This window comes from Maylandia zebra, linkage group LG16 (genome assembly GCF_041146795.1).
Source record: "Maylandia zebra isolate NMK-2024a linkage group LG16, Mzebra_GT3a, whole genome shotgun sequence".
Lineage (NCBI taxonomy): Eukaryota > Metazoa > Chordata > Actinopteri > Cichliformes > Cichlidae > Maylandia > Maylandia zebra.
In genome coordinates, this window is record NC_135182.1 from 12,917,467 (window position 1) to 12,929,471 (window position 12,005).

General features: G+C 39.1%; 1 protein-coding gene across 2 annotated transcripts in view; it reads left to right on the forward strand.

The window, feature by feature from the left end:
* cerkl (CERK like autophagy regulator) overlaps positions 1-12,005 on the forward strand; it is a 35,728-nt gene that overhangs the window by 5,133 nt on the left and 18,590 nt on the right. For both annotated transcript variants that reach the window (XM_076874694.1, XM_014410549.3), the window contains exon 3: positions 7,577-7,807. In XM_076874694.1, the coding sequence (XP_076730809.1) occupies positions 7,577-7,807 (231 nt within the window). The remainder of the gene's footprint in view (positions 1-7,576; positions 7,808-12,005) is intronic.

Consider the following 12,005-nt stretch of genomic DNA (forward strand, 5'->3'; position numbering starts at 1 on the left):
CAAAGATATCAAGGAATTGGTGATAAATGTTGGAGATGTGGGGGAGATGGAGCCAACCGTTTCCACATCTTTTGGGACTGTAAAGATATTCGCCAGTATTGGTCTCTAATCCATGATCATTTACAAAATGTTTTTTCATTTGTTTTTCCTTCAACTTTTGAGACCATGTTTTTGTGCAATGCACCAGTGGATAAACTGAATTCCAACGACAGAAGACTCCTGTATATCCTTCTGGCCGCAAGTAAAAAGCCTCTTACGAGAAGATGGCTTAAGCCTGAACCACCAACGATAGAAGACTGGATACATTCTGTACAAGAGATCTATACGATGGAAAAAGTGTCATTTTCTCTTAAACTTCAGAGGGATACATTCTACGGAATATGGTCTAAATGGACAGACTATGTTAAGCATATGAGGTGTGATTTTGTGTATGATGTTACAACCCTGAGTTCTACGTAAACCTACCTGCCCTGCTGCCTCCTAACCCTAGTTTTTTTTGTTTGTTTGTTTGTTTTTGTTTTTTGTTTGTTTGTTGTTGTTTTGTTTTTGGGGGGGGGGTGTTTTTGTTTGTTTTTGTTTTTTTCTTCTTTTCTTTTCTCTTCTTTTTCCGTCTTCTTCATTTTTCTATTATAAGTTAAAATGTGACAGCAAAGAAAATGTAAAAAGGCAAATTACGTGTTATGTTCAACAGCTGTCCCAATAAAAGAGATAATAATAAAAAAAACAATAAATAGAAGGACACTGCATTTCCCAATGAGAAACTGGAGACGTTATCTAATATATGGTATAATGAAGATAAAAGATCATAATTATACATCATGCCCTGTAACAGGAGACATTTTTAGCTTGTATTTATTTACATTTAAGTAAATTAACTATAGCACTTTAGCTATTAGGAATTGACAGCCATAATTAGAAGATTATGATTGATTATGAGATGAAGTGTATCAGACTAATAGGGCAAGAATTGATATTCACACCTATACGAGGTAGCGTCATCGTCCTGTTTGCTTAATTGTAGAGCTGATTAACCATCTTTATCTCACCTTTAATGATGAAATGGGGTTTTATTTATTTATTTATTGTGAATGCAGTTTGTCTTTAGGAGTTCTGTGTCTTCAAATGACTTTCACTGGGCTTTACACATCACTTGTTAATTCACATTTGACTCTGGCTAGAGTGATTGGATTTGTTGTCCTTCTTGTTCATAAATTCTTGAGGTTTTGAGTGAATTTTACCTTTTTTAGACAGTAGCAGTAGCAGAAAAGAGGAAATCTAGGAAAGGGAGCAGTGGAATGAAATGCAGCAAGCTCACAGGCTCAGAGTCGAATGAAGGACTCATTTACTGAGGGCATTTTTGACTCTGGGGTATGCACGCTACCCACTCTAGTAATCATGCTGTCTTTAACCTTCAGCTTGCATAGCTAAATAAATTAAATGCACCTCAACACTTGACTTAGTAGAAGATCTCTTGCCTCTTTACCCTCCCCCCCCCCCCCCCCCCCCCCCCCCCATCTTCACCTGTCCTCATATCTACCATCTATACATCCAGGCATCAGCGCTCCATATCTCAGCTACATCTCCAGTATGCAAAACCAAAAGCCAGCCCTGTGATGGCTTTAAAGCTTAAACGACTCTGCTTTATTCTTGTGTAATATGGTGGTATCATTTTGCTGTGAGATTTCTGGTTGAAAACCGTTCAAACAGAACTGGTTAGTGAAGCAGGATGAAGGTGTAATTTAAATGTGTGTGTGTTGTTGAAGCCAATCTGTTTTGCTGTATTTCATCCAAGCTAATGTCATTAAGCCAGCACTGTGTGTGTGTGTGTGTGTTGGCAGTAGTAGAGAGCAGTTGGTTCAGCCCGTGGGGGGTTATTAGAGTCTCTCAGTGTGAGGAGATTAACACACACACACATACACACACACACACACACACATAGTCAGCCTGTCAGCATGCTGTGTGTGTGTTGATTAGATATTTCTATATAAATGGATCAGCTGTTATTGTTTGTTTCTACACATAAATCCATCCTGTCTGTCTCTCCGTGTGTCAGGGAGGTGAGATCTGAGCGATCAGACAGTTGTGTTGTGTCAAAGCAGGAACTTGCAGCTGTGCTGAAGAATTTAAAGCCCAAAATGCAGTTAGCGCACAAGAAATCAATGCACTGTTGGGAATCATTATACTGTCAAACACCCATTTTTTGTAATATTAGAAACATGTTTACCTCAAGTTGTGTTTCATGTCGTAAGCAGTGAAGTATTCGCTGGAGTCAATCCTGTGCTTCTAAAGCAAGAAAAACAAAAAAATATTCACATGAAGAAACTGAAACAATAGTGTCCAAATGATGGATGTGGTTTTTATTTTAAACAGAGGGAGGATCGCTATTGTTTTGTTTTGTCTTTACAGTGATAAGCGTAGTACGTTCAGTCAATATTACTTATACTTTATTATTGTTGATTTAACTCTTCTTTGAACTTTTTCTGTCTTTGTATAGGAAAACTGTAAATAATAGCCTTTTATAACATCATAATTATTAATTTTACCAATTATTATATTATCTAGGTCTCCATTTGTTTGCAGGAAAAGAACAGTATCTGGTTTTAAATAAATCTGTACAGTGATATGATGATACACACAGTTTAAGCACAGATTTATGTGTTCCCACTGTTTGTGAATGTGGCCCAATAATGGGATGACCTGTGTTTGACCTGATGTCAGATGTAATTTGTGTATTGGTAGAATTTAGAGTCTGTCCAGCAAATAACAAAAATAATGAAAAACTAAAAACTAATTTGAATATTATCCAGATAATATTAGGGATGGACCGATCTGATATCACGTATCGGTATCGCTCTGATACTGACCTAAATTACTGGATCGGATATCGGAGAGAAATAAAAAATGTAATCCGATCCATTAAGTATCACGAAAGCACCTCACAAAACTTGCGACATGGGGTAACTCAGCTCATAACCTCAGTACGTCAGAGCAGTATGCATCACGTGATAGAGCGGCTGTGGCGTGCGAGACCTGTCGGTGGTCTGATTGAGCATTTGGAGCCTCGCTACCAACCCGGCATTTCATCTCAGAGAAAGTTATCACAGAGAGAAGTAAAGCAAGCGTGTAAGTTCATCTCTGAATGTTTGTAAAGCATTCCTGCGTTAAGCTTAACAACCGATATATGGAGAGGCTACCTCTTCTCTCCCCCTCCCTCTCCTGCTGCTACTTCAATCATGAAACTGATCAATGATCAGCTGATCGGCTTTTCTGTCGCAAGTCCCGTCTCTCTTGTTTGTTTTTGGCCCACTTTGCACCAGAAAGAGGAAACCAGCGGCTGAACAACAGCAGCACGTTTAAGCTTGATAAGCTGTTGTTAGAATTAGAAAAGTTGAATCAAAACGTGACAGTGAAAACAAACTTTTTGAAATCATGAAGCACAATTTACCAAAGGGGAGACAAAAACGTTAGAAGTTAACACGAGACGTGTAGAGTATTGCAATCTGATTTTGTAGACACTTCCAGAAACAAATGCAATCTTTTAATCACGTCGCCTCTTTCTACTCACTTTTTTTTTTGCAAAGGTCAAATTACTCCTGACTGAGCAATCAAAGTAACTCCCTGCTTATCCCAGTACACCCAACAGTAGTAAAAATGTGGCAAAAACAGTGGTAAAAATGCACATTAATTTCCACTTCTTAAAATTGGTGGAAAACTTGTTTAAAATTTGTTGTAATTTGACTGGAAAAACACTTTAACTCTTCCCATGATACTGAAATGTCAGTTGACCAGAAGAAAGAAGATTGTAGCTGTTTAGGATTATCAAATTCGATGGTGGAGTAATGTATATTGTAGGACTCCAGGAAATGAATGTAAGTCAGTGTAATGTTCTCTGAAGTGATGGAAGCATGACTCCGATCCATAACTCCCCACAGTTACCACATGGCCTGGTCACCATGAGACTGAACTGCCACTGAGAGTGTTTGTATGTGTGTGTTTGGGCCACGCACAGGTGCTAACAATTCATTTTTCCCCATTTAAAATTATTTTAAGAATCAAATGATAGAATCCTCTGGGAAGTGAGTGGATAAATGGTTATTAAAATTAAAAGTAAAAGGAATAATTACATGACTAATGGCACATAATTTTTATATAAATATATCTGCGACTGTGTGTGTGTGCGTGTATGTATGTGTGTGTGTGTGTGTGTGTGTGTGTGTGTGTGTGTGTGTGTGTGTGTGTGCGTGCGTGTGTGTGTGTGTTAGCACAGCAGGATGTGAGGACCTGATGGGAATCTCATCTCCATCTGGGAATGAACCAACGTGTGCGTGCGTGTTCACAGTGACTCTGTAGGTCCTGTCAGCTCAGATCAGAGTCATCTTTATCGGGTTAGATGGAAAATCATCTTCCTACCCCTGACAGTGTTCTGCTGTATGTTTTTCTATCCAGGTATGCTTTTACTGCGTCGGCAGTATGTTTGGGATCATTGTCATGCTGAAAAATTTAACCGTTTCCAATCACATGCCTTCCAGGTCATATTGCATGGTGGAACAAAATCTGATGGTACTTTTCTGTGTTGATAATTAATCAATTGAGACACAATCTCCAACACTATTGACTGACACAAATCATGACAGAGCCTCCACTGTGTTTTACAGATGGTTGTAGACAAGAACTCGACTGAAAATGAGTGAAAAAGCAGCCAATGTCCAAAGAAAAACTTTGAAAGACCTTCAGAAAGCCTGTTGCTCAAGACCACTTTAAAAATTACTGACTCTGTGGAAGTAAAATCTAAAGAAATGAGTGGTTACTTCTGTATGTATTTTAAAGTTATATGTTATGTTGCTATTTTTTTAAAAATTTATTAAATGTCTGTCTTTCTTAGATGTGAAGGAAACCGAGGATAGAGGGTGCTTGCTAATATGTTAAAGCCCCTTTGAAATAATTTACGATAATAAAGTAATTTGCCTTGACTTACTTTTCTGCTTTCAAAATCCACTTGTGTTTTTTCTCAAATTTAAAATGCATAAATGATAAAAATGGTTTTGATTCCTCACCTTTAACCTCTCGTTTGACTCAGAAGACAAATACTTTAAACGCAAATAATATTAATTGGACACAATGAATGAAGACTGAGCAACAACAACCAGATAGACTGTTGTTACACACAATGACCCTGACATATGGATGCTGGTCTCTCTGAGGAACAGGGGAGGGTGGCGTGGGCATATTTGGTGTTTGATAACAGCAGGAGGTATTTCATAGAGAAGAGGGTTAATCAGCTATCATTTATAAGCTTTATGAGCTGTTTACACTGTACTGTACAGGTGCTTTGCATCAAGTTAATATCTCTTTTTGTCTCTTTGAGCACAGAATTGATTTTCCTACTCTGGGTTTGTTATGGGGCTGCACATTTTCCTTCATGTTCCTTAACCTGTTTGAGTTCAAATTAAATGAGATGCCAAGAGGCCCCTGTTTTGCGATTGTTAGATTATAACAGTATTAAATGAATACTGTTTAAGTGCACCATTATAGGTTTTAAATCTGGGAGGATTAAAATATTCTTTTTTTGAAAATATCTCTGTAGATCTGAATGTTTCTGGTGATTAAAGTGGAGTTTGTTTTTGTTTATGTACATCTACCAGCTGTGCCATGCGTTTGTCTCTAAAGCTACACATCTAATATGGCCATTTTCATTATTCTCCCCCCAAAGGGAGGGAGTATGTAATTGGTTGTGTTTGTCTGTCTGTTTGTAAGCACAGACTCTCTCTGTGAATTATTACAAAGGTCTTCAAGTAAACTTTTATAATTCAGGCTGATAAAATGTCTATAAATTTTCTCTGATGTGACGACTTTTGAAAATTTAAATGATGCTTAATTTTAAGAAAACTAGCCTTAGTAACTGACAAAATTGGTACTGTAAATATTGGATTTTGTTTTGGACATGTCGATTGTTCTTATTTCATTTAAAAAGTTTGTTATTTTGAATTAAATATCAGTATAGACAATAAATTCTCATCAACAAGTGTGCAGTTGTTGAGAAGTTATTAAAATTCCTGCTATAAGTTCCAAAAAAAACCTTCTGGATGTGCTTGAGTTCTACTTTTGTGGAAGAAGAAAGATGTTTTAGTGAGGTGTTGCCAGAGCAGCTTTACTGCACTGTGACACTGTATCTCATCTCTGGACGTCTGCTGAAGTGAGGGAACACAATCCTTTAAAAGATAATTCCCCATTTGCTGTTTTGATGATGGTGGTGGTGTTTAACGCAGTTGTATACATGATCAGTCCTAATACTATGATCACTGACAGGTGAAGTGAATGACACTGAATATCTCTTCATTGTGGATGGAATATATTGGGTAGCAAGTGAGGATTTTGTTCACACAAAAGGAAGGAACAGTGGTGAAACAGCGACAGGGTCATTGCCGGCCAAGGCTCACTGATGCATGTAAGGAGCGAATGCTGGCTCGTGTTGTCTGATCCAACAGACTTTTCTGATAGAGAGGTACTAGAACACACAATGTGTCACAGTTTCCATGTTTGTTGTTTGAGTATGCATAGACGTAGGCTAGTAGTCCTGGAAGTGACCACTTACATCAGGATAGAAATATTTTATCATAGGATGAAGGTGATCACATCTTTTAACACTAAGTATAAAAGGAGGGCTGAATCGATCATGAAAAAGGTGTTCCTTATATCCTCATCTCTTATCTGATAAATCAGAATCCAGGGAAATTGGCAAATTCTCACATTTTTTAAACTGAAACCAACCAGTTTAATTTGGTGTGAAAGCAAAAGTTTCCATAAGTTTGTTTAGAAGTTTACATACTGTAAAAGGTATTTACATTTAAGTCAAAAGCTCCTTGTGAAAAAACAACAACAAAAAAAGCACAAAAAAACTCCAAAGTACTTGCACTACTGTCATCTGCAAATGAGCCACGCACAAGCTCACTCAGACACAAAGTATTTTCTTTGTGTCTGAGTAAAATGTGATGTAACTCTGAATGGACTGTCTGAGCTATGCTAATATTATCCTCGGAGGATTAGAAGATTAATATGATGCTGGCCAATCAGGTTTCAGAATTCTTTCACGATTGTACTTGTTGATGCTGTACTTTACATTCTGCTGACAGCAGCAATGTGCAGCGTTCATATTTGATTGACTATTCAAAAGAATTTAAACATACAGTAAAACATCAATCAGACAAACTAATCACAGAGTTTGTTGTTAATGGTAGTATCCTTTTATACACTTACTTTTTCGCAGTGGATTTGAATGTTTTATTTAATAAGACTTTAGTCTTAATGTTTATAAAAAGAAAAAATGGCATTTTGACATTTTGGGTAAATCTCAGCATTTCATCTGTTCACACTGGTCAAGGATGTTTTTAGCTTAGCTTAGTACAGAGACTGGAAGCAGAGGGAAACTGTTAGCCTGGATGACTGAGAACCTTCACAGACATACAGCCTGGTCCCTTTCAAAACGTACCCAAACCTCTCAGATGTCCATCATGTACCTTGTTCATTAAACAGTGTGCTGTGTTCAAGTGCTGTTTGTTAACTACTTTTTTCTCTGCAGGTGAGACTGGTGTCCCACAGTCAGGTGAGGTGCTGCTGCAAGACATATTTGCAGTGAAGGTGAAGCGGAGGCGAGCTGCGGGCCAGGAGTCAGGGGGACCCGTGCTTGGTGTGGCTCTCTTCTGGTGTAGGAGGAAAGGGAGAAGGCTGGAGGAGGACACGCTGCACCTCCACAATGCCTCCTCAGAACACACACACACCTGGTACAACACCCTGAAGGAGCTGCTCACAGGTAACACAGACATTCAGACTGTCATGCAGTTCAAGCAGCAAGCACACAAAAGCAAACCAGGAGTTTAAAGTATTTTTGTCAGTATTCAGCATCTTTGTCTTAGATGGTGGAGCTGGTCAGCCATTAACCATTTGGGGTTCATGGTTTCTGTTGTTATCCTGTTAAAATGTTGAAAGTAACACCCAGATGCTGTGAAATTGCTATGGACAAAACAGTGGAATGTAAATTTGACCAAGCTAATGGATGAGACCCAGTGTGGAGGTTCCTTGGGCCCACATTGAACATCCAACTGTGACGGACTCACTGAAAATGTGACTGGCAGTTTGTGTTACATAAGAGCTGAAACAGGAGAAACGTGAGTCAGTGCTTCAGTGAGTGTCATACTCTAAGATGATTAAACTGTACACACACACTGCTGAGTAATACTGTTATAAGTAGCACGCTTAGCATCTGTCCATTAGATGGTTTGATGAATGGAGACTTATTTAAATGGAGTTTGTCATTAAATTCACACATTACAAATTTAAACTCATATTTTTATTTACGTCATAGCTAATACAGCTGTTAAATGAACGAATAAATACATGGATTCTTACTAGACATACAACATCTGTATTACTACATGTTTTTGTGCAAATGTTGTCAGTAAGGTATCCTAAAAATTGCCACACCCACAACTGTAAATAAAAGGCAACACTTTTTGTAGCATAACAAAATTCTGATGCTGGACTGTATTCTGGGCTCTGATTATTTGGTATAGTTGATTTTGGAGTCATAAAGTCTTGTTTTTGATGTTCACTTTCATTAACAAGAATGTTCTGTTTGGAAAAGCTGAAAAAGAAAAATCAAGTAGTAAAGTGTTGGAAATGTTTGCATTGTTGGAAGATTGAATTATAATACATTTTTCATTAGGCCAGAATTTTAATTTGTTATAATATCTAAAAAACGGTCATCCCCATCAGCCTCAGCTGTTCTTTGTGTTGAGTGCTCATTCAGTGAAGTCCCATTGTAACACTTCAAGCTTAGCTTCAAGCTAAGATCTTAGCTTTTTAAAACCAGACGTTGCCTTTGTTGGGTGTCTGACTTTGAAACCAAACAGTGGAGGATTCTTGTCATGTTAATCACAAGTCATTACCAAGTGAGATAACCGTGCTTCATGCTCCTTTCTGATAATAATGGGGATCATAATTTACAAAATCAATGTTTTATTGAATAAGACTTGAAACTAGCTCGTAAAATCATCAGTGTTCACAGAGGTTTCAGATCATGGAAACAGAGCTTTCCCCCCCCCCCAGAAACTTCTGTATAACTTAAAGTGTTTCTGCAACCACAGGATTTGTCCCTTGCTTGGGGGGGATCCAGGGTTAAAACACTTGTGTGTTGCCTACAATTGTCAAGTCCAAAAGCTACAAAAGCTTTTATATACAATCTGTTTTGCTAATTAACAAATGTTAGCATGCTAACACACTTAACTAAAATACTAAACATAGTAATTAAACATGTGGTTTACTGCAAGTGATTGCATTAAAACTTTGGCTTGCAAGTTAGTCTGGACCATAAACTGTTTAGATTGATAAAGCAGTTTTTTCTACAGTCTGTGGAAAGGTTGCAGTTTATTTTACTGGTTGTTCTGCTTAGATGTGCTGACACCCTGCCATTATTATAGTTCAGGGGCTTTAATGTATAACATTTCAAAACCTTATGTTATTTGGAACAAAACTGAGCTGAAATCTGTGCTGATATTTTTCTAAGCCAACGTGGTCAGTCAGCACTGCAGCTGCCCAAGATATACCAGGATTTAAAACGCACACCTTTGTGTTTTGTACGTCTGCAGATGATTTGCATGATGATGCAGTGCTAGCTGCTCAGATTAAAATTTCATTGTTTTCTATCTGTTCATCACTCAGTTTAATGAGGTGAGTCACAGTTACATCAGACCAGAGAACTAATCTGCTAATCCACAGGAACAAAGGATTACACACACACACACACACACACACACACACACACACACACACACACACACACACACACACACACACATTTAGCAGTACTCAGTAAAGTGCTGTCAGCAGTTAAATCATGTTGTCTGCAGGAGAGATTAGTTACTGTCTGCATGAACACGTGTGTATACAACCACTTCATATTTAGTGCATAAGAAATATCTCTGAGGCTTGGAGCTTTAGACAACACACACTGCAAGGCTGAAAGCATGGAGACATGACTTTTTTCTAGTTTCAGATTTTCAGCAATATTTCTGAATCTGCAGCTGCAATAGCTTTAGCGTGGTCTTGTTTAGGGGCTGGGCTGTTGTTGGTGTTCAAGTTCAACCAATGGTGTGCAATGTGTTTGACGTCCGAGCCTTGAGTTCAGTTCTTCTTCACCATGCTAGGAAACCCCCCCCCAAAACACAATCTTATGTCTCTGACTCAGTCTCAAGTATCAAATAAAGTGCAGAAGATGTCACAGTTGTTTAGTTTCTTTAGACATCAGTATATTTTTTCTATAGAGCATAAAGTTTTCAGAAGAATAACCTCTTCATTGCCCAACCACCTGCTGCTAAAGCTCTGGATGTTGCTGCAGTCGGACGTTCCCAGACGCTGATTTCCCAGGTGCACTGTAGTGGGCGGTGCGTGGCTGACAGTTAACACACAATAGAAATGTTGAAGTGCTTGTTGTGTGGATTTAACTCACATGGACACATTTTACATTTCAGTTCTTCTCTATTTGTCCAACCACGCCAACTGCAACAGAGACATTACAAGCTATCCATAAATGAAGAGGTCAGAGGTCACACACACATTACTGTCCTTTTATCACCATGGCATCAGTCTGACATGTTATCGCTGGTCACCTGTCTGTCTGTCCATCTGTCTGTCTATCAAACCAGATTACCCATGAGGCCCTGCAGCAAAGTCACAACTTCTTCAAGTCTTTGTCTTATGGGCTCGCACTCACACTCACAGACATGAATGGCCCGCAGGTCGTGTGTCAGCTCAAGTGGTCACACTGCACATCAAGCTGTGACGGCTTTTGTGACTTTACACACCGCAGCAGTGGAGTCTGTGTGCCTGTGTGTGTGTGTGTGTGTGTGTGTGAAAGGTAAACACAGTCAGTAGCTCTGCCGCTGTGCGGACATTAAGCCTATTTTCCAGCCAGAGGTCAGTGTGAAAAGCGTATTGTTGTGCGAATCATGGCGTCACCGAGCGGGCAGTCCCGCCGCAGCCGACGCCGGCACCACTTCTTAACCTTCGGGTCTGAACAGTCATCTGCACAATGGTGTGCACAGCGCAGACACTTCCTGTTTCTGGAACCTCATTTTTTGTTGTTTGCTGTGTGAAGCAGCTGCAGAATGCTGTTCAGAAAGTGAATGGTAGTCAGTGACAAAAGGCGAGAACTGCTGCTGTATAGACTCCAATTCCATACTCACAGTCAGTCTGCAGGATCGACTGACTGCAGTTGTTTAACACCACAACAGACTGACAGGTCGGTGGAAATTGCAGGACAACTGAAGTGAGCGTTCATAGGTCACCAGGTGCCACAGCGACCCCTCCCAGATCTTTTGTCTTGCGGTTGCTGCTTGCTTACAGAAACCTCGGGGTCACAGTATCAGAGTAAAATGGGTATTGTTAGTCCAGTGGTACTGTAAGTTGTCATATGGTCAAAAGGACAACATCAAAATGCAAGGTTTTACCTTTAGAAATGGAGTATAGTTGTTTTATTAAATTCAGGAACCTGCTACCCATGCACTGTATTTTCCATCGCCTTTTATTTATATATAAGAGCTCCAGGGACTCCCAGGAGGATGAGTGTTACCATCTGAGGTGGCTTTCCTTACACTCTTTTAGAAAGGTGTTTTCTAGATTGTTCCTCCTCAAATCCAAAATCTTGAACTAGTGAAGCATGTCATCGTGGTGGACAACCAGATATGTGAGCGTTTGAGCTGCATACTCCATGGGTGCAAATGCTCTGAGCACCATGTCACTAATAGTTTGATATTGATACCCTTCCTCCCTTTTCCTATAACCTCTGTCAGCCCGCACTGTCCACTGTGACTATCATTTATAATTAAAACCCCCTTAATTGTAAAATGTTTCAACTTGCAGTGATTTTTTAAAAAAAGTGTAAAGTAGCACATTTTCACACTAGAGAAACTGATACAGACTGAGACTGATCTAATGACTGCATGTTAAATGCT